General features: G+C 35.9%; 1 protein-coding gene across 1 annotated transcript in view; it reads right to left on the minus strand.

The window, feature by feature from the left end:
• Positions 1 to 8,185: 8,185 nt before the first annotated feature.
• The window catches only part of LOC128555477 (rho-associated protein kinase 1-like), a 37,985-nt gene continuing 22,150 nt past the window's right edge, over positions 8,186 to 24,020 (minus strand). The window contains exons 3-6 of the mRNA XM_053537809.1: positions 12,210 to 12,294; positions 9,597 to 9,697; positions 8,642 to 8,701; positions 8,186 to 8,285 (exon numbers count right to left, since the gene is read on the minus strand). Coding sequence (XP_053393784.1) covers positions 8,193 to 8,285; positions 8,642 to 8,701; positions 9,597 to 9,697; positions 12,210 to 12,294 — 339 coding nt within the window. The 3' untranslated portion in view covers positions 8,186 to 8,192. The remainder of the gene's footprint in view (positions 8,286 to 8,641; positions 8,702 to 9,596; positions 9,698 to 12,209; positions 12,295 to 24,020) is intronic.

The following is a 24,020-nucleotide window of genomic DNA, read 5'->3' on the forward strand; positions in this document are numbered from 1 at the left end:
TTATTTGACTTTTTTTTTTCATGGACAGTTTATCTTTCCCGCAAGTTCTTTTTCCTGTAGTTTTTTTAATAAATAAGACAAAGATCATGAACAAGCGGGATGGGGCCCTAATTACAGGGGAACAGTATATAATTGCTATGGGAGGGTCTGAATTTTCAAATTGCGCGTAATATTTTTTCGCTACACAAACTCCCATGTAAGTTTTAAATGTACATGTTATCGGGGAATTTAAATGGAGCCTTAAATGAATGCATTAAAAAAATCTTTTTTTTTCCAACTTACTGATTTTTTATTGTGGGAAAAGCCATAAATGGTAGGGGTTTCCCCATAGGCTTTGGCACCTCAAACGGCCCTTTGGGGCGTGTCTTTCTCCACGTCTTAAAAAATGCGGGTGTCATCATCCCCAAACCAATTCGGACATGGGGGTACGTGAAAAAAAAAGTTTTTTTTTTTAAAGTCTTGTTGAAAACCTTTTAAAAGTATATCATGGCTTGATGTGTATTTTATATAAACAGGTAAAAGAAAAAAAGACTTCATTAAATACCTTACAAGAACGTAAGAAATTAGCCCAAAGGAGCCAAAAGTAAAAACCCAATTACCTGACTTGTATTTCAAAGGAGAAAATAGTTTCAAATGGTAAAAAAGAAACATGCTGCTCTCATTGCAAAAACCAGGTAATTTCTATAAAAAGACTGTTCAAACAAACTGTGATGTAACTAACTTTGTCGTATATTGCTCCAGTTCCACTGGTCATTCTTGAAGAATCTATGTGCTTTGATTTCTTCTACACCATTTTTACCAAGCCGATCATTTCTAAAAAAAGAAGTATTTTTAAAGAAAGTTCTTTTTTTTTAAAATTTTTCAAAGGTATTACTAAAAACCTGATTTTTATCTAAATGTATCCTTTTTTCCAGCAAAAAAATGCGTACTAGAAGCATGTTAACTGTCTGCACCTTTATAAAGAATGAAGATAAGAGGGTCAAGAGGGCCTAGTCGTCACTGAGAAACCCCTTTAACAGGTAAACATGTTTGATAGGATTTCATGGAAAAAAATATTTGCCCAAATTTATCATTAAAATTGGAGAAAAAATCTTGAGTATAAATAAGTATTTTCTTTGTTTTCCCTAGTGACCTATTTTTTTGACCCCAGATGAATTTCGAATTGCCCTAGATTTCATCAAGGCTATCTTCTGCCCAAATTTTTCATAAAAAATCAATTAAAAAATACCCCTCTATCGCTACACAATTTTTTTTTTTTTTTTGATTTGCCTGTGCCCTAGTTTTTGCCCCCGACTACCATATTGAACTTGACCTAGTTTCATAAAGGGGAAACCAAAATTCTGAAAAAATTTCTGAAGTTTCAAAAAAAATTTTACCTCTATAAATACAAAAGGGTTTTTTTTAAATTTAAAACATGACCTAGTTTTTGCCCCAGATGACCCATTTTCGAATTGGATAGTTCCATCAAATATCATTCTGACCAAATTTCTGAAGATAAATTTGAAAATACGCCTCTTTTGCATACGAAGGGTTTTCTTTTTTTGCCCTAGTCCCTACTTTTTGATCCAAGATGACCAAATCAAATTTAAATGAAATTTTTTACAAGCAATATTTGCCCAAATTTATGAAGATCAATGAAAAAAAAGGTCTATCGCATACACAAGATTTTTCTTTGATTTGACCCAGTGACCTACTTTTGCCCCAAGATGCCCCATATCAATTTTTGACCTGATTTCATCAAGGAAAATCATTTGATTTAAATTTTAAAGAAGATAAATTGGAAAATTAGCCTCTTTTGCTCACAATTTTTTTCTTTGTTTGACCTAGTGCCCTACTTTTTGGCCCAGATGCCCCTTTTTCAAACTGCCCCTAGATTTCATAAAGGTTATCATTTGACTCAATTTCGGGAAAATAAAACGAAAAATACAGCCTCTATTGCTATACAAGCTTTTTTTTTGATTTGCCCTAGGCCCTAGTTTTTTGACCCAAAGATGACCCGTTTTCAAATCGGCCTAGATTTCATAAAGGTAATCATTTGAAAAAAATTCAGAAATAAAATTGAAAAATACACCTCTATCGGATACACAAGGTTTTTCTTTATTTGACCAGTGACTAGTTTTTGACCCCTAGACCATTTTCAAACTGCTGATTCATCAAGATAATCTTCTGACCAAAATTCTAAAGTTTAAATTTGAAAAATACAGCCTCTACGCTACACAAGGTTTTTCTTTTTTTTAACCATGACATGTTTTTGCCCCCAGATGACCCTTTTTTAAAACTGGGGCCTATTTTTAACTAATCATTTGCCCAAAAATTTCATAAGTTAAATTGAAAAATACCCCTCTATCGCCATACAAAAGGTTTTTTTTTGATTTGACCTACTACTAGTTTTTGAACCAGACCCCATTTTCAAACTCGGCCCTGATTTAAAAGGTGATCATTTTGCCCAAATTTCATAAGATCGTTGAAAAATACGCCTCTATCCATACACAAAAAAATGTTAAAGACGACAGACCAGCGATCAAAAAAAATCACCTGACATTGCTAGGTGAGCAACAAGAGAGTCAAAACTGAACTCCTTATTTCAAAATGTTATCACATTTCTCCAAACAATACCTTTAAAAAAGCATTACAAAGATTTTTAGAATTTTTTTAAAGTAAAAGGAGAATTTTCTTGTTTAAAACCCGACTCAGTGGTTATTTTGTGAAACCTACTACTTCTGCTATTAGCTGAGCAAGTAATGATTACAGTGATAAAATACGACACCCTAATTCTCAATGCTGCATTGGACAGACTCAGTGTTCTCCCAAAATCCAACCAAATTCAGTTTTTTTTATTTTTTAAACATATTTATTTTCAAAATCAAATAAAAATCATTTTTTAAAAGGGATATATATATTACACAAAAAAAAAAGGGATTAGAAAAAAAGAAAACTTATATAGTTCCCCCCCTTATAACAATATATTAACTTTTTGGGGGGTAATGATTTAAATTCTTTAAAAGGATTTTTAAAAATTTTTTTTTAAAATTAAATAAATATAAGTAGAAAAAAATAACTAAAATGGTTTTTTGGAGGAAATAGAAGATAAAAGAAGTAAGCAAACTTATGTGCATGTATGTATAAAGGGAATGAGACAAATTTGTAGATCTTGAACAATTAAATATTTAAAAAAAAAAATCTTGGGAAAATTTAGGGTTCCAGACTTATCGAAGAGAGTATATAGGAAAAAAAAAAAAAAATTTGACCTTTTGAAAAACCAAAAAATGAAAATTTTACTAGCCCGTTGGGAAGAATATATCTAACGAAAAAAATTTACTATGATCATAACCAAAAAACTGCATTAAGTATCATTTTTTAGTTTTAAAGTCTTTCGAGATGTCTCCTTTGACAGTGAAATCAAAAGAAAAATTGGGGCAAAAAGTTTTAAATTTTTTGTTCTTCTTGGGGGGTTTAAAACGGACAAAAAAAAGAAGAAATGTGACTGTGTCAACGAGAAACAAAAATTTGTGGAGAAAAAAACAATGTTCTTCTGAAATAAATGAGAAAAGTGAATACATTTGTTGGAAGTGTGTGAGAAGAATTTGAGAGCAGTCGATGCCTCAACACTTCTTTTATGGAGGTCGACTCCATAATAGAGGAGTTGAGGCATTTTAGTTCTGTCAACATTTAAAGATTTTTTAAAAGGGAATTTTTACTGTAACTGACGGCTTCTGTTTGGGGAGAATTCCCTTAGGAAAGGGCCCAGGGGAAAAAAAGAGTTAAAATACAGGGTTGTTCTTGCATGGTAATTAATCGTTGAATGTGGAGGGGATAGGGAGGTTTCTGGCCAACAATCAGGACAAATGGTAAAATGGAGTTTGTTTTAATGGGTTTAATCCCAATTTTAACAGCATTTAAAAAGTCTCATCTGCTAGACCTGGTAAATTCTTTTTTTGCTTTTTTGAAGCAAAATAGGTAATGTACATTTAAGTTTTTCTTCCCCGCTTTTTTTTGTGATTTGGAAGTTACCAAAATTGCATGTTCACTTGGAAGAACAATTTGACAAACATTTAATTTAAAATAAACTTTTAATCACAGTTTTAGGAGTTAATTTAAAGTTTATTCTTTATCTGAATAAATCTGCATTTTTTAAGAAATAAAAAAGTTCCCATCGTGGTTTTTCGTAGAATAACCCTGTTTTGAGTTCTTGGGTAAGAATGTAAGTGAATAAGTTTGCATAAAAAGAAAAAACCCGGGGTTTTTTCATGATAAATCCCTTGGAAAATTTTATTTCAATTCTAACGGATACAGTTTTAAAAGTGTTATAAACAAGAGCTGCAGTGGGAACGGTGACTATTTTGTGCTTGTAGTTAATAAAGAAGAGTAAAACTTTAAAATTACAAAAAGCATATTCTAAATCGAAAAGGGGCCCTTTCGTAAAATGCATGATAGAAATGTTTCCCCCTTTTTACAGACTGGGGTCATGATTGTAAAAAAAGTATGCAAAATATGAAAGCAATATCTCAATGGACTTTGGAAATATTTGGGGTGGACCAAACTTTTAAAATTACAATGGCATATTCCCAAAAAGAAAAGGGGCCATAATTCAGTCAACTGCATGTAGAAGGTCTCTCTTTTTACAGACGGGGTCTGGGTAAAAAAAGTATGCAAAAATATGAACAATATTCAAATTTACTTTGAAAAAATTTGGGGGGGGGACCCCAAATTTTAAAATTACAATGGCATATTCTAAGTCGAAAAGGGGGCCCTAATTTTGTCAAAAATGCTTTTGTTTTCTGTCTGTTTTCAGGACTGGGGTCTGGGTAAAAAAAGTATGAAAATATGAAAAGCAAAATCTCAAGGCTTTTTAAAATACTTGGGGGGGTTCGCAAACTTTAACGTTTGGTGACGCTATGTTACGCTCCTCCCACGCCCGACGTGAGTAGGATAGTCCCCCATTCTTTGAATGTCGAGCAAAAATGGAACTACTTTTTTGACCCTGCTACACACGGATCGAAGGGAACATTGGACGCGCGTGGGGTTTCTGCAGAAAAACCCAAAAATTTTTTCTTTTTACTTTGTAGTAGGTTTTTTTTTTGCTGGTGGTTAGAATTAAAAGTAACTACAAATCATTTTAATCAAAGTGAAATATTTAAAATGCAAGGTAATTAACAAAAGGATTGAGTCGGTTTGTTTCTCTACGTAAAAATAAAAATTAATTTTTTTCAAGTTATTTTTATTCCAAATTTTAAAAAACTGCATTAAGCAACTCAGGTAACAAGGCAAAATTATGGGTTTCTTTTTCACTCCATGTCAATTTTTCCCTATCCCCTAAGGAAAAGCAAAAAATTAAGTTTGGGATCATTTTGGAATTAATATATTGGGAAATTTAAAAGATTTTTGTGGCCAAATTTTACCTAGTAAACAGAGATTCCCCTAAAAACGGAGTATACCTGAAAAGGGAAAAAAAAATCTAAATCAATAAAAATATGAAATAAGACTTGTATTAGAACCCGAAAACTCGTTTTTTTTTTTTTCACACCCTCCTTGTTTTGGGCAGACCTCAACTTTTTTAGTGAAAGAAACCCCCTTGAAATACTTTGGAATTAAGGTTGTACCCCCCCAATTTAAAGATCCTGACTAGCCTCCTCGGGGAAAATGTTTTTTTTTTAAACCCGGCTTGGGTGGGGGGAAAAACCATTTTTAGAAGTGAATTTTAACCAAAGACCTTTAACGTGCCTAGCAAAAGCCCAAACAATTTTCAGTCCCCTAACATTAAGCCCCTGGCGGCCAAATTTGGTTTTTTCCCTTTTCAACCGTGCAGACCAAGCAGCCTGTTTTGTTCCCTATTTTAGTCAGTAAATTTCGTGATACACCTTTAATAAACAAGTGGTACTGTCAAAATTTTAATGACCCAAAAAGAAATTATGGTCCATTTTCCCTTTTAGAAATTTAGCGGGCTAAGGGTTAAAATACATGATTTAATAAAAAAAAATTTTTGATTTAAAATAGCTACTGCCTTGTATGAACAATTATTGTACTCACCAACTAGCATTTCAAAAATAAATACACCAACAGACCACCAGTCACACTCTCTGCCATAGTGACCATCTCCACCCTGGGATTTCAGAACCTCGGGGGAGATATAATCAGGAGTTCCTACAGCAGTGTCAGACCGTACCATACCATCCTGTTTACATAAGTAATTAATCATTTTAATTAAAAACTGTCAGTTTTCCCGCATGTTAATTTTTTTTTTCAACTTTAGAAAAAAAACAAAAAACATCAAAATTTCACTTTAAAAAAAAGAATATTTTGCTAAAATGTTTTTGTGAAAAAATTAAAAAATTATAACCAACATCTGGTAAAAAAAACTAAAAAGTCGTGGTATCAACCTTGTGTGAAACTTACTTTTAAAAAAATTAATGATTTCTTAGATAACCAGTATGAAACAAAGATTTTAGAAAAGGGTTTTTTCAGACATAATAAACTGTGTTTGTCCCTTTAATGATACTGTAGTCAAATTTCTCCAACTTACCCGGTCCATCCTCATACATGTTCCAAAGTCAGCCAATTTTAAGTGACCAGCTCTGTCCAGTAACATATTGTCTGGTTTTACATCTCTGAAATATACATACACATTTACTAGGTAATGGATAATTTACAGGAAGAGAGAACGAGATAAAGTCAGAGAGCTGTAACATTTTGGATGAGGTGATGGATGCTAGACGCAGAGGTTAACTTCCACTACAGTAATGACAGACTTCCCCATTAGACATCAGTGCTGTTTTTTTTTTCAGGAATCAGACTTAGAACTAATATAAACACACCAGTATAAACTAAAAAATGTCTATCCTTGTTCATAGTCAACTGCTCGTTTCATGTTCCAACAAATAAAAAGAAACGTTTTGTTAATGATTTGATCAACATGAGGGTTTGACTCATGAAAAAGAGTACACATAAACTGGACCTTGAGCTATGATCCCATAACCAAGGGGATCATCTACAGATTTAAAAAATAAAAAATTTCATAAAAGGGAACAAATTTCTGACCTTGTATAAAACCCTGGAATGATTGCATCAAGGGGGTGCCCACTTAAAACAGTAAAACTTTGCCCTTTTCCGGAAAATCATAATTACATCAGTTAACGGACACCCCGGGCATGTGTCCCCACCCTATATGATATTTTTGTTTGGGAAAGAAAAAAAAACTGAAAAAAAAGTGAAAGCTGTTTTTAAAAGTAAATTTTTTGGGCCAACTCAAAGGCACGGTTCAATTGGGTCGCTGCTACCTCCCTTTATGACGCAGTAATGTCATTTTATTTATCATACCGATTTATTAAGCCCCTTTTTTTATGATAATGGGATTTTACAAAATTTTTTTAAGCTTTCTTCGAAGAAAGCTTGATCTTATTTTAATATATTTTTACTTTGTTTTGGGCGTTTTATCTAGTGTCTGAAATGCACAAAAACATAGGTTTTTTCTAACAAGACTGACCATAAACATCGCAAAAAAACTCAAAAACTTTCCAAATCAAACAGGGACCATAAACTGGCAAGACTTATGTAACTGATTTATTATATTTAAATTGCACTTCATTACAAATAAGAATTTTAACAATTTTTTAAGCGATATAAGGACCAATTTCTTTTCTATTGCAGAAGTTTGAAAACATCATATGTAAATGGTATGTAAACATTTCAGCTGTGTAACAGAATCTGATATATACCCCAATGAGGTGGTAGCCAGTTTGACTGTCTTTTTCTACCAATTTGTTTGTATGTAAGCTTATTTATAATCACTACCAGTAACCCATATGGGCAACTCCTCCAAAAGACTGTTAATAATGTTAGTGGGCGGATAGTGCAATATACAGAAGATGCTCCAACTCCAAAAGCTTCCCTGGTTCTTAAGCATGCCAGGTGTAAAGCACCCATACATGGGACTCATCCCAATGTTAATAGTTTTTATTTGGAGGAGCGGGGGCTCGAACTCACAACCCCTGGTTTCGTAGTCTGACAGTGTTACCACTGCGTCTGCTCTTTTTCTACTAACTGAGCAATGTCATGATTTAAGGCAAAGGAGTAAAACTGTCCAATATTAGGAGTGACACTGTCCAATATTATGTTGTACTTTGTGTGCAATGAGAGGCCATTTGGCCAATCAGAATTCATTTTACAACTAATATACAATAATCATGTAATAAAAATCAATATGTATGTACCTGTACAATCCACTCACTGTTTGCATTTGCCATGATCTCTCTCTCCTCCCAGAAAAAAGCTGTATCAGCTCTTTTTATCTGAAATCATTTTTAATGTTTCAACACAAATCTGCAATCATTTCTCAAATTTGATATAAATCTGCTTAAATTTGCTTTGAGATTACCCCCCACTATGGCAAGGCATTTTATCAAATAAATCTTGGAACAAACTGTACATCAACAACATGCAAACTTTAATATAAGAATAATGGAAGTTGGATGATGTATAAAAAATTCTTCCTAATTTGCCAACCCTAACAGTGGCTTATCAAACGGCTTCTGAAATAAAAGGGGAAATTCAGCAACATACAGAGATCAAGAGCAATGTTATTAAAACTTCTTGTTTTGTTTTCAAAACTATAATCTGGAAACACGTCATCAAATAATATACGTACCATTTCATACTTGCTGAGAAGCTTCATGGCATAAACTTTTTTTGAGATCTTGTGACGTACCTAGAGTTGGCATAAACATTATTAATAGATTATAAAACCAGCAAATTCAGTTGTTCTATTGCAATTGTTAAATTAGCACACAGTCTCATGTGAAATTTTGCTTCAGTGAGCCATTTATCAATACAGACCACAAACAGCTCCACAAAATTTCAGTGTAAAATATATAGTATAAACAACGTTAAACAAAACCAAATGTTTACTGTTTCTATTGAGTCCAATTTTCAGACTTTATGGAGATGAATATAATGAACCTAGTTTTTGCCATTTTTGGTCAAGTTAAACATTAGTAATTAACAGAGCTCATAGTTAACACTGTCTTGCAAACTTGTAAAAATACCAATGAAAAATGACAGTAGTCTTTTGATATGTTAGCAAATTTCTGTGAGTGCAAAAAATGAAGCATTTTAAACATCGACCTAGAATTTCATTTTCCTCTGACTTTTCTAAAATTTTATTTTTCACTGACCATTATCAAGATTTCCCTGACAATTCACTGACCTTGGAAAAAAATCATTTTTCCTGACTTTTCAAGGTATGTGGCAACCCTGCAAGCAAAGCTGATATTTTGCTAGTTTAAATATCCTATGCTAATAGCAAAAAGGTAAAATTCTAGCCCTGTTAGGCCAATCTGAATCAGCTTCTATTGTTGCCAACTTTGAAAAACTTTGGCCTTGATCAAATATTTAGTACTATATACATCAGATGGCATCAACAGAGAATGACTGACTCTTAATTTCTACGTGAAATGGGCAACACAATGTCTCTTCAGCTAATTCCATCCAACGAAATTTTGTAACCATTTGTCACCTTAAATATGAACTAAATGGGATGAATCCATGTAAAACAGACATAACACTTTCACTTTATTTTTAGAAAAAGTAAGAAGCTATCTTACCAACTGTACTTCTCCGAACGCCCCTCTTCCGATAACTTTGATGACATTAAAATCATTGTGTTGCATTCGATTCTTTGTAATCATATCAAATGATTGTTTATCTGAAATATGATAAAGACTGATTACACTGAACTTTTCAAAGCCTCCAAATCAAAAACTGCTAAATGCATTCAGCAAAATCAATGGAAGATCTTGTCTGTTTGATGGTCATAGCAAATGAAACTAGAAAATGCTTCTGTAAAAAAGCGCATGTCTCCCCGAATGCAAAGTCCTATAGGCAAGAAGTCAATAGGGGTCAGGAGCGAAAGTCAGAGACACTGATGGTTGACTGCAATAGGGATCGTCTACTTGGCATGTCCAGTCATCCCGCTAAATTTCAACACTCTTGGCCTAGTGGTTCTCAAGTCACTGTTCAGGCTCCTGTGACCTTGACCTTTGATCAAGTGACCTCAAATAAATAGGGGTCATCTACTCTGCATGTCCAATCATCCTATTAAGTTTCAACGTTGTAGGTCAAGTGGTTCTCAAGTTATTTCCAAAAAATGATTTTACATGAACAGGCCACTGTGACCTTGACCTTTAATTGACTGACTCCAAAATCAATAGGGGTCACATACTCTGCATGTTCAATCATCCTATGAAGTTTCAACAATCTGGGTCAAGTGGTTCTCAAGTTATTGATCGGAACTGGTTATCAATGTTCAGGCCCCTGTGACCTTGACCTTTAACGGAGTGACCCCAAAAACAATAGGGGACATTTACTCTGTATGAACAATCATCCTATGAAGTTTCAACATTCTGGGTCGAGAGGTTCTCAAGTTATTGATTGGAAATGGTTTTCCATGTTCAGGCCCCTGTGGCCTCGACCTTTAACAGAGTGACCCCAAAATCGTTAGGGGTCATCTACTCTGCATGACCAATCATCCTATGAAGTTTCATCATTCTGGGTCAAGTGGTTCTCAAGTTACTGACCGGAAATGGTTATCAATGTTCAGGCCCCTGTGGCCTTGACCTTTCACAGAGTGACCCCAAAATCGTTAAGGGTCATCTACTCTGCATGACCAATCATCCTATGAAGTTTCAACATTCTGGGTCAAGTGGTTCTCAAGTTACTGGACCGGAAATGGTTTTTCAATGTTCAGGCCCTGTGACCTTGACCTTTAATGGAGTGACCCCAAAATCGATAGGGGTCATCTACTTTGCATGTAGAATCATCCTATGAAGTTTCAACATTCCGGGTGAAGTGGTTCTCCAGTTATTGATCAGAATGGTTTTCCATGTTCAGGCCCCTGTGACCTTGACCTTTGATGGAGTGACCCCGAAAGTGACCCCAAAATCAATAGGGGTCATCTTCTCTTCATGACCAATCATCCTATGAAGTTTCAACATTCTGGGTCAAGTGGTTCTCTAGTTATTGATCGGAAATGGTTTTCAATGTTCAGGCCCCTGTGACCTTGACCTTTGACGGAGTGAGCCCAAAATCAATAGGGGTCATCTACTCTTCATGACCAATCATCCTATGAAGTTTCAACATTCTGGGTCAAATGGTTCTCTAGTTATTGATCGGAAATGATTTTCAATGTTCAGGCCCCTGTGACCTTGACCTTTCACGGAGTGACCCCAAAATCAATAGGGGTCATCTACTCTTCATGACCAATCATCCTATGAAGTTTCAACATTCTGGGTCAAGTGGTTCTCTAGTTATTGATCGGAAATGGTTTTTAATGTTCAGGCCCCTGTGACCTTGACCTTTGAAAGAGTGACCCCAAAAACAATAGGGGTCGTCTACTCCAGCAGCCCTACAATCCTATAAAGTTTGAAGGTTCTAGGTCAAATGGTTCTCCAGTTATTGCTCAGAAATGAAGTGTGACGTACGGACGGACGGACAGACGGAAGGACGGACGGACAGGGCAAAAACAAAATGTCTCACGGGGGAGACATAATAATTTTTGTCATTTTCTGCACAACCAGGTGAGAATGATAACATAAAATACTAAGCTAACCAGAAACTGATGTTCGTAGAAATCTATGTATAGCTTACGTTGTAACTTTATATGATTACCAATACTAAAATTTTTAAATATTCAACAAAATTGGCCACATCAAGAGTTTGTTCCCCTCAAATGGCACAATTTCCTCAACCATTGTTTTAATAAATGTCACAGAATCAGATGACTACCATTAATACTGTAAGATCATTAAATTTCATGGGCATGAAATTTCGTGGTTTTGGTCAGAACGGCAATTTCGGGGGGATATGAATTTTTGGATTTCAACTTTTGAACATAAAATGAATGGGAATTTTACTTGTTCGTTGGAATTATATTTTGTGGATTCTGTCAACCATGAAATCCACGAAAATTAGTCCCCCACCAATATTAATGATTTCACAGTATGGGATGTGACATATTTCAAACAAAACACAGCAGGAAGTTAATCCTTCTATCATTATTTATACTTGTAATATGTATCTATAAAAAAAACATTTAGAAGATGACAAAACAAACCAGATTAAATTCCTTATGGTTGTATACTAATATAATATATTATTCATTTTCCTAAAACTTTAACTGTACAGCAGTTTGAATACTGAGACAAATGAATGGAACTTACATTTATTAAGGAACTGTTCCACACTTTTATTTCGGCTGCGGATTGCCTGATGGTCAAGGTCGCGCACCAGCGCAACAACTCCATCCTGAAATGAGACAAATACATCCCTATTATAATTATGTTGTATAAGTACTGTACTTAAATAACAGTCCTTCAATGTATAGAATGCGACATTTTGTACATGTACAAACTAAAGTATCTGCAATAATCTGAAGTATAACAAATTAATAATGGGCTACAACTCTAGTTATTACTACAACCTTCTTTAAAAATATTTGATCTGACAACCATTCTACATCACAATGCGTAAGGAGACTGACCCACAATCATTTTCTGAAGCCATGGTAAATTTTATCCCCTCTATACTCCCTTACTTTGTATCAGGAAATACATGGAATAAAGACACTTGCCATTTGCTGCCACCTTAATAGGTTTGTTTGTCAGGCTTAAGTCACATGGACATAATTCAGGTTTAACTGTTATACGGTTACTTTCACTAGGGAGACCATCTAGGTGCCACTCCAGGCATCACTTTAAGCACAGGTAGGCACCTGTGTATAACACCAGCATTCTATAAGCCAGCTAAACACTATTCTACGTCCAAAACTGGGTTTGGAACTGACTTTGAAAGGCAAGTTATTTAATATAAAACAAGGAGCTTCGTTCAATAAACGCGTGATGCCCCTGGTGGCATCCATGTCGATACAAAGCAACCTAAGTCCAAAACGAGGTCAAGGTCAAACTCAGTTCAGGTGATGTTTGAAGATGAGAATGGTCACAGGTTACATCTGTATAAGTATCAATTCATTCTTGTAAGCGGTATTGATGCTAGACAAAACAGTCCCATTTGGTTAACCAAGAGATGGCCCATATAAAGCAACCTAAGTCCAAAATGAGGTCAAGGTCAAACTGAGGTCAGGTGATGTTTGAAGATGAGGAATGGTCACAGGTTACATCTGCATTAGTATCAATTCATTCTTGTAAGCGGTATTGATGCTAGACGAAACATTCCCATTTGGTTAACCAAGAGATGGCCCATATAAAGCAACCTAAGTCCAAAATGAGGTCATGTTCAAACTGAGGTCAAGTGATGTTTGAAGATGAGGAATGGTCACAGGTTACATCTGTATTAGTATCAATTCATTCTTGTAAGCAGTATTGATGCTAGACGAAACAGTCCCATTTGGTTAACCGAGAGATGGCCTATATAAAGCAACCAAAGTCCAAAATGAGGTCAAGGTCAAGATCAAACTAAGGTCAGGTGATGTCTTAAGATGAGGTATGGTCACAGGTTACAGGTTGAACGAACGGATAGGACAATCACTATATGCCTCCCGCATCAGTAGATGCAGGGGGCATAAAATAGCACCATTTTGCCACTGAGCCCCTCAGTGTCAGAATTAACTAGTCTAAGAGATGCTTTTGAGAAAAGCGCATGTCTCCTACAACTGCCCCTATGAAAAATGTTAGTTTCTCTAGATGTTTTAGACGAGTGGATCCAATTAGATGGTCTGGATGAGTGGATCCAAACAGTAATTCAAGGGCCATAAATGAAAAGTGCCTGGGCGGATTTGGCTAGTTATCGAACTTGGGTAAGGTCTTATGGCCAAACACATTTGGTGAAGATCGGATGAGAAATGTTCGACTTAAGAGAGAGGACAAGAGTAAACAGATGGATTTTTTCGGTAATTCAAGGGCCGTAACTCTAAAATGCCTGGACCCGATTTGGCTAGTTATCGAACTTGGCCGAGGTCTCATGGTCAAACACATTTTGTTCAAGTTTGGTGAAGATCGGATGAGAAATGTTTGATTAAGAGTGTGGACATGAGTAAAAAGGCCAATTTTTCGATAATTCAAGGGCCATAACTCCAAGACGCCTGGACCGATTTGGCTAGTTATCGAACTTGGCCGAGGTCTTATGGTCAAACACATTTTGTTCAAGTTTGGTGAAAATCGGATGAGAAATGTTCGACTTAGAGTGCGGACAAGCTTTGTGACAGACACACAGACACACACAGACTGGAGTAAATCAATATGTCTCCCACACCACTGTGTGGTGGGAGACATAATGATGAACTAAAAGACCAGAAGAAAACTAGAAGATGCTTTTGTAGAAAAGCGCATGTCTCCCCCAATGCATAGTCGTATAGGCAAGAAGTCAACAGGGGACAGGAACGAAAGTCAAAGAGACACTGATGGTTGGCTGCAATAGGGATCATCTACTTGGCATGTCCAATCATCCCACAAAGTTTCAACATTCTGGGCCCAGTGATTCTCAAGTTATGAATTGGAAACGGTTCAGGCCCCTGTGACCTTGACCTTTGATCGAGTGACCCCAAAATCTGTAGGGGTCATCTACCCTGCATGTCCAATCATCCTACTAAGTATCAACATTCTGGGTCAAGTGATTCTCAAGTTATTGATCAGAAGAGAGTTTTCCAATTTCAGGCCCCAGTGAGACCCCAAAACAAGATGGATCATCTACCCTTTTAAGTCCTATCATCCAATGAAATTTGAAGGTTCTGGTCAAATGGTTCTCAAGTCATTGATCAGGAATGGTTTTCCATGTTCAGGCCCCTGTGACCTTGACCTTTAACAGAGTGACCCCAAAATCCAAAGGGGTCATCTACTACATTAGCCCTGCCACCCTATCTAGGTCAAATGGTTCTCAAGTTACTGACTGGAAATAGATTTCCGTATGATCCGAAACCGTTTTCCACGTTCTGTTCCCTGTGACCTTGACTTTTGATCAAGTGACCCAAAAAGCAATAGGGGTCATCTACTCTACAGGTTTAATCATCCTATTAAGTTCCAACATTCTGGGTCAAGTGGTTCTGAAATTATTGATCAGAAACAGTTTTCCATGTTCAGGCCCCTGACCTTGACCTTTGATCTAGTACCCGCAAAAATAAAACGGGTCATCTTCTCTATAAGCCCTATCACCCTATGAAATCTGTAGGTCAAATGGTTCTCCAGTTATTGATCGAAAATGAAGTGTGACAGGCATAAAGCCCCTGTGACCTTGACCTTTGATGGAGTGACCCCAGAATCAATAGGGGTCATCTACTCTGTAAGTCCTATCATCCTATGAAGTTTGAAAGTTCTAGGTCAAATGGTTCTCAAGTTACTGACTGGAAATGGATTTCCATGTTCTTTCCGTTTTGACCTTGGCCTTTAACAGCGACCCCAAAATCGATAGGGGTCATCTACTCTGCATGTCCAATCATCCTACGAAAGTTCAACATTCTGGGTCAAGTGGTTCTCAAGTCATTGATCGGAAATGGTTTTCCATGTTCAGGCCCCTGTGACCTTGACCTTTAACAGAGTGACCCCAAAATCCATAGGGGTCATCTACTCCATAAGCCCTGCCACCCTACCTAGGTCAAATGGTTCTCAAGTTACTGACTTGAAATAGATTTCCATGTTCTGTCTGCTGTAACCTTGACCTTTAATAGAGTGACCCCAAAATCAATAGGGATCAACTACTCTGCATGTCCAATAATCCCATGAAGTTTCAACATTCTGGGTCAAGTGGTTCTCAAGTTATTGATCGAAAATGGTTTACCATGTTCAGGCCTCTTGACATTGACCTTTGATGGAGTAACCCCAGAATCAATAGGAGTTGTCTACTCCATAAGCCCTGCCACCCTATGAAGTTTGAAGGTTCTAGGTCTAATGGTTCTCCATCGAAAATGAAGCGTGACGGACGGACAGGGCAAAAACAATATGTCTCCCCCAGTGGCGGGGAGACATAATTCAGAGAAGTGGATGTGCCACTTTTTGAAAATTTGTATGAATGACACACCTTCAAGGAAATAAAAATGTCTTCATCAACATAACAGTAACATTGCCAAAGTTAATAGCATCAATTTTTCCACACAGATCTAATTATCTTATCATATTTTCTCAAACATCTATTTCAGGAAACTTTTCAAAAACATCCCTACATATAATTGCTTTCATTAAAGAAGAGAACTTTTCATACCAGTTAACCTAGATGCTAAATCCAGATGACTTAAGATAACAGCAGGTATCTCGGCCCTGTAACAATCTTTTTACACTAATATTTATTAAATAACAAGTATGTTTACTACTGGCAGGTGGTGGGAAAGATGATTCAGATTGATGAATGAATAAAACATCAAGTTCAACTTGACTATATCTTATCATTAAAAGTATGTAAATTTCTTTAAGTCCTAACTTACACAAACTGTTAAATGTGGTCTAATTTTAGTTGTTGTCAATTAATTACTTCCTAGTACTTAATGTACAAACGATATAAGTACTAGTAATTTCTACATCTACTCTAATGCTGCTGATTTAAACCATAGGATGAATTTGCTCATCCATTGTTAGCATTTTGACAACTTCTCCTCGAAAATCTAAGGTGGAGTAAAATAAGTTTCAGATGTTTTGACTATAGTAAGGTAGTCAATGAGTTTGTTTAGAGCCACACTAACATGATTTAGGTCATGTGCATGTAACTGCACCTTTTCCAGCTTCAATGGAGAAAGACCTGAGATGCTCCAATGGGTACTGTTTCTGCATAGGAGGGTACCAAGGTATGATCATTAGTCTTCCATAAGCTAGTTGGATTCAGATAGTCAAAGAGTCTGCTCAATAATCTAACTTAAAACCTGGGAACTGGCAGCTGTGTGGTCTTACTAGAAAGATATCCATGTGGGGTTCTTTATGATACTTCTCCCTAACTCTCTCCAGCCACCCTACACACACATCTTTCTTCTTAAAGCAACCCATATAACATACAAAACATGAGGAATACCAACCAGCAGTTAAAACTAACAAGGAATGAAAACAAGACAAAAAAAAGATAACAGATGAGATTTGTTCCAAAGACAGGTTGTTTGTGGTCTCTATGATTGGCAGATTTCTGTTGGTGCCAAATTCACAAGTATATCAGCAGTGTACTCAATGCATGGCAAAATTACTATCATAAACTGACAAGAAACAAGTTAAGATGAATGCTGGTAATTAATATTCTATGGCATAAATTTTTAGTGACTGGGATTTTTGAATATTTAAGTATGCATGATTTTTTTTTTATTTATTTGAACACAAAAAAGCCAGGATTTTCATTTTTTAACCATTCTGTCCTAAGAGTTTACACACAGAACTTGCTACATTTCTTGTTGTTGCTACTTCAAGACCAGTTTTTTTCTGTGTTAATTTTTTTTAAAACCAACAAGACAAATGTTATTTAACATTAGATTTATTTGTTTGTTTGACTGAGTTTTAACCACATTTTTCAACAGTACTGCAATTTGTTAAACTTATTCAAACAATGTTCCAGGATTCTGCACCAGTACTGACATGTTCTCCACAAGTAACTGACATTTTCTCTATATCGCTGCGAGATTGACCAATACTTCAGACACACAGTCTTGCCTAAAACTGTCACAGAGAACATGTGCTGCAAGCAAGGATCAAATTCACAACCTGTCGATTTCTACTGAGTAACAAACTAACTTACTAACACGAAAGCCATTACAATCATTATAATATAGCCTCCCATCAGAAGCATAAACAAGAGGGCCATGATGACCCTATATCGCTCACCAGAGTTGATCTGGCCTACTGACCTAGTTTTTGACCCCACATGATCCAGTTTCAAACCTGAGACCTAGAGATCATCAAGACAAACATGCTAACCAAGTTTCATACAGATTAGTTCACAACTGTGGCCTCTAGAGTGTTAACAAGTTTTTCCTTTGATATGACCGTGTGACCTAGTTTTTGACCCAACATGACCCAAATTTGAACTTGACATAAACTGGTCATCAAGACAAACATTCTGATAAATTCTCATGAGTTTCTAGCTTAAACTCTGGACTTTTGAGTGTTAACAAGATTTTCCTTTGATCTGGCCTACTGACCTAGTTTTTGACCCACATGACCCAGTTTCACAAATGATCTAGAGATCATCAAGACAAACATTCTGACTAAGTTTCATAAAGATCGGGTCACAACTGTGGCCTCTAGAGTGTTAACAAGTTTTTCCTTTGATTTGACCATGTGACCTAGTTTTTGACCCCACATGACCCAGATTCGAATTTGACCTAGAGATCATCAAGACAAACATTCTGACAAATTCTCATGACAAAGTCTCATGAGTTTCAAACTTAAACCGTGGACTCTAGAGTGTTAACAAGATTTTCCTTTGATCAGGAACCTACTGCCCTAGTTTTTGACCCCACATGACCCAGTTTCAAGCTTGACCTAGAGATCATCTATACAAACATTTTGACTTAGTTTCATAAAGATTGGGTTACAACTGTGGCCTCTATAGTGTTAACAAGCTTTTCCATTGATTTGACCAGATGACCTGGTTTTTGAACCCGACTTGACCAAGATTTGAACTTGACCTAGAGGTCATCAAGACAAACATTCTAACCAAGTTTAATAAAGATTGGGTCACAAAGGTGGCCTCTAGATTGTTATCAAGGCAAATGTTGACGGATGATGCCGGATGCCATACAATAACTGGTCATAATAGCTCTCCTTGAGCACTTCGTGCTCTGGTGACCTAAAAATTCCTACTTCGAACCATAGACTTCCTTACAAAAAATTGTACTGTCTTGTATATAAAGAGCAATCAAGGAGAGACCTTCGTAATGGAATAATTGAAACAAACCATAGATGAAGCTGCAAGATGTCGAACCTCTTAATAACATACTAAAACTGTGCACTTTCCAGACAGATCAAGACACAACAATCAATTTTATTTACAAGTGTTTTTGTAATTACAGGTACAAATATACAAACAGAACAGGTAAATATAGAAAGACAACAAAAAAAAAACATGAATCATGAATACCTAGTCTACTTAGTGGAGATTTCTGAAGGTAAAATAATGGTAAACCGAGATCTGTTATAAACATTTAAACAGACTGACATTCCAGTATTGTGTATAGAATGCACATATATTAAAATGCTAATAATTAGAGAAAGATCTTATTTCTTTATGCCGATTTTTCAAAGTCAAGCTTTAAAAAGAAAGTTATTTGCAAGAGTTCTTTAAGATTTTGTAAGTAAAATATTTTTAATTTCATTGGGCTTTTTCAAAAAATTATTCGCTGTTATTCCTCTGTTTTTACTAACATACTATTTCTTGCAAAAATTGAACTAAAAAGAAAATGAAAGAATGACGGGAGTTGTTACCCTAAAATCTGAGTTCTCAATAGCAGTAGAAACTTTAAAATTTTACTGATAAAAGTACAGTCGGCATACTTTTCCATCAGAATAACTACCGGTGTATACATTGGTGAAGCCTATATAAATTGTTTTATGAATGAAATACCTAGATAAAAATTTAAACCCAGGGAGATTAAGGGCAGATTACAACATAGTTCAGAAATTAAATTAGTGATATATCAGCACTGATATATATAAACATCACATTAAATTGTGAAATTTTCCTGAGACAGTGACACACCTACTACATAAAATTATTTTGTTTAAAATTAAATTTTTCCGTCCCTGTCTAAATAATTACATAAAAATACATCAATACAATAAATAATATTTCTTCAGAGTGCTTTCAAATTAAGATTCAGGTTTTTCAGAATTGGCAGTTTTTCAGAATTGGCATTTTGACATCTAAGATATATTTCTTTTATGTTATTTAATAGAGCATCCATTTGTTCATTGCAAAATCAATTTCTTTAAAACACATGACAACATGTATTATGAAGAATATACTAAATTATAAATCATATTATTTTACAAGCTATTTATTTTGGATGATTAATATAACATAGTGTGCAACATACTTTTTTGACCAATCAGAGTAAGTTATTTTTCGAACAAGAGGGTCATGATGACCCTGGATCGCTCACCTGAGTAATATGAGCTATATGTTTCAAATGCCAATTTTACCCCGGGGGTCATGATTTGAACAAAGTTTTTAGAAGTCTACAAGGCAATGTTACATATCAAATCTAAGATCTAGGCCTTCTGGTTTATTTTTAGCAAATTTATGAAGATTTCCCTATGTACAATCAAGTAACCCCTGGGGCTGGGTCAATTTGACCCTGTTGGGTCAAGATTTGAACAAATTTTGTAGAGGTCCACTAGGCAATGCTAAAATGTCAAATATCTAAGCTCTAGGCCTTCTGGTTTATTCTTAGAAAATTTTGAAGATTTTTCTATGTACAATCAAGTAACCCCATGGGGCGGGGCCAATTTGACCCCGGAGGTCATGATCTGAACAAAGTTTTTAGAAGTCTACTAGGCAATGTTACATATCAAATATCTAAGACCTAGGCCTTCTGGTTTATTTTTAGAAATTTATGAAGATTTCCCTATGTACAATCAAGTAACCCCTGGGGCTGGGTCATTTTGACCCTTGGGGGTCAAGCTTGAACAAATTTTGTAGGGGTCCACTAGGCAATGCTTCATGTCAAATATCTAAGCTCTAGGCCTTCTGGTTTATTTTTAGAAAATTTTGAAGATTTTTCTATGTACAATCAAGTAACCCCATGAGGCGGGGGTCATGATTTGAACAAATTTTGTAGAAGTCTACTAGGTAATGCTATATGTCAAATACCTAAGATCTAGGCCTTCTGGTTTATTTTTAGAAATTTTTTGAAGATTTTCCTATGTAAAATCAAGTAGCCCCATGGGGCGGGATCAATTTTGACCCCAGGGGTCATGATTTGAACAAATGTTGTAGAGGTCCACTAGGCAATGCTACATGTGAAATATCTAAGCTCTAGGCCTTCTGGTTTACTTTTAAAAAATTTGAAGATTTTCCTATGTAAAATCAAGTAACCCCATGGGGCGGGGCCAATTTGACCCCGGAGGTCATGATCTGAACAAAGTTTTTAGAAGTCTACTAGGCAATGTTACATATCAAATATCTAAGACCTAGGCCTTCTGGTTTATTTTTAGAAATTTATGAAGATTTCCCTATGTACAATCAAGTAACCCCTGGGGCTGGGTCATTTTGACCCTTGGGGGTCAAGCTTGAACAAATTTTGTAGGGGTCCACTAGGCAATGCTTCATGTCAAATATCTAAGCTCTAGGCCTTCTGGTTTATTTTTAGAAAATTTTGAAGATTTTTCTATGTACAATCAAGTAACCCCATGAGGCGGGGGTCATGATTTGAACAAATTTTGTAGAAGTCTACTAGGTAATGCTATATGTCAAATACCTAAGATCTAGGCCTTCTGGTTTATTTTTAGAAATTTTTTGAAGATTTTCCTATGTAAAATCAAGTAACCCCATGGGGCGGGATCAATTTTGACCCCAGGGGTCATGATTTGAACAAATGTTGTAGAGGTCCACTAGGCAATGCTACATGTGAAATATCTAAGCTCTAGGCCTTCTGGTTTACTTTTAAAAATTTTGAAGATTTTCCTATGTAAAATCAAGTGACCCCCTGGACAGGGTCAATTTTGACCCCGGGTCATGATTTGAATAACTTTAGTAGAGGTCCACTAGGCAATGCTACATGTCAAATATCTAAGCTCTAGGGCTTCTGGTTTTTGAAAAGAAGATTTTTTAAGATTTTCCTATGTAAAATCAAGTAACCCCATGGGGCGGGGTCAATTTTGACCCCAGGGTCATGATTTGAACAAATTTGGTAGAGGTCCACTAGGAAATGCTTCAAACCAAATATCTAAGCTCTAGGGCTTCTGGTTTTTGAGAAGAAGATTTTTTTAAGTTTTTCCTTTTGGTTGCCATGGCAACCAGAGTTCTGCATGGAATTCAATTCTTTGAATAATTTTGAAAGGGGGCCACCCAAGGATCATTCCTGTGAAGTTTGGTGTAATTCTGCCCAGTGGTTTTCAAGAAAAGATTTTTTAGAAATTGTTGACGGGCGACGCACGGCGGACATCAAGCGGTCACAATAGCTCACTTTGTCACTTTGTGACAGGTGAGCTAAAAATGTGGCTTCTTGTCCCTGAAGATCAATGTGACTATAGCAATAATTTTCGAAGAACATCTCTACATACTGAAGAGCGTCGACACATGACTCAACAATTCTGATTGGTCAAACACAGATTTCACACTGTCAGATAGAGTCCATGAAAAGAATTCTTCGAGAAAAAGAAACCTTGGTCAGTCACTCCGCTACACTCCTTTTCCCTTCCTATTGGTTTCTTTTCCATTTCCCTTCCTATTGGTTTCTTTTCCGTTTCCCTTCCTATCGATTTCTTTTTCACAAAGAATTCACTTCATAAACTCTATCTATAACATAGCACTAAATGCCTTCTGTTTTACAGCCTTACTTACACTTCATACTTAATAGACTCAGAGTTTTTTTTATGATAGCACTCACTGACTCACTTTTTCTTTACCCAACAAATGCAATTACCTGAAACTACACTCTAATTTCAAAATTCTAGAGGGATGCCACCAAGAGATGTCCCCAAAGTGTCCCTGACATAACAAGAGGACCATGATGGTCCTGAATTACTCACCTCTTCCCACATGACCCAGTTTGACCCAGTTTTGAGTATGACGTCGTTTTTTCTATTATTTGACATAGTGACCTAGTTTTTGAGCTCATGTGACCCAGTTTTGAACTTGACCTAGATATTATCAAGATAAAAATTCTGACCAATTTTCATGAAGATCCATTGAAAAATATGGTCTCTAGAGAGGTCACAAGGTTTTTCTATTATTTGACCTATGGACCTAGTTTTCGAAGGTACCTGACCCTGTTTTCAACTTTATCTAGATATTAACAAGGTGAACATTCTCACTAATTTTCATGAAGATCTCATGAAAAATATGGCCTCTAGAGAGGTCACAAGGTTTTTTTATTTTTATACCTACTGACCTAGTTTTTGACCCCACGTGACCCAGTTTCGAAAATGACCTAGATATCATCAAGGTGAACATTCAGATCAATTTTCATGAAGATCCATTGAAAAATATGGCCTCTAGAGAGGTCAAAAGATTTTAATTATTTTAGACCTACTGACCTAGTTTTTAACCGCAGTTGACCCACTTTCAAACTTGACCTAGATATCATCAAGATGAACATTCAGACCAACTTTCATACAGATCCCATGAAAAGTATGGCCTCTAGAGAGGTCATAAGGTTTTTTTATTATTTGACCTACTGACCTAGTTTTTTAAGGCAGGTGACCCAGTTTCAAACTTGACCTAGATATCATCAAGATGAACATTCTGACCAATTTTCATGAAGATCAATTCAAGGGTATGGCCTCCAGAGAGGTCACAAGGTTTTTCTGTTTTAAGACCTACTGTCCTAGGTTTTGATCGCAGTTGACCCAGTTTCAAACTTGACCTATATATCATCAAGAAAAACAGTCAGACCAACTTTCATACAGATCCCATGAAAAATATGGCCTCTAGAGAGGTCACAACGTTTTTTCGTTATTTGACCTACTGACCTACTTTTTGAAGGCACGTGACCCACTTTCAAACTTGACCTAGATATCACCAAGATGAACATTCAGACCAACTTTCATACAGATCCCATGAAAAATATGGCCTCTAGAGAGGTCACAAGGTTTTTCTATTATTTGACCTTCTGACCTAGTTTTTGAGGGCACGTGACCCAGTTTCGAAGTTGACCTAGATATCATAAAGATGAACATTCAAACCAATTTTCAAGAAGATCTCATGAAATATATGGCCTCTAGAGAGGTCACAAGGTTTTTCTATTTCAAGACCTACTGACCTAGTTTTTGACGGCACGTGACCCAGTTTGGAACTTGACCTAGATATCATCAAGATGAACATTCCGACCAACTTTCATACAGATCCCATGAAAATATGGCCTTTAGAGAGGTCACAAGGTTTTTCTATTATTT

The sequence above is a fragment of the Mercenaria mercenaria genome, chromosome 3 (genome assembly GCF_021730395.1).
Source record: "Mercenaria mercenaria strain notata chromosome 3, MADL_Memer_1, whole genome shotgun sequence".
NCBI lineage: Eukaryota > Metazoa > Mollusca > Bivalvia > Venerida > Veneridae > Mercenaria > Mercenaria mercenaria.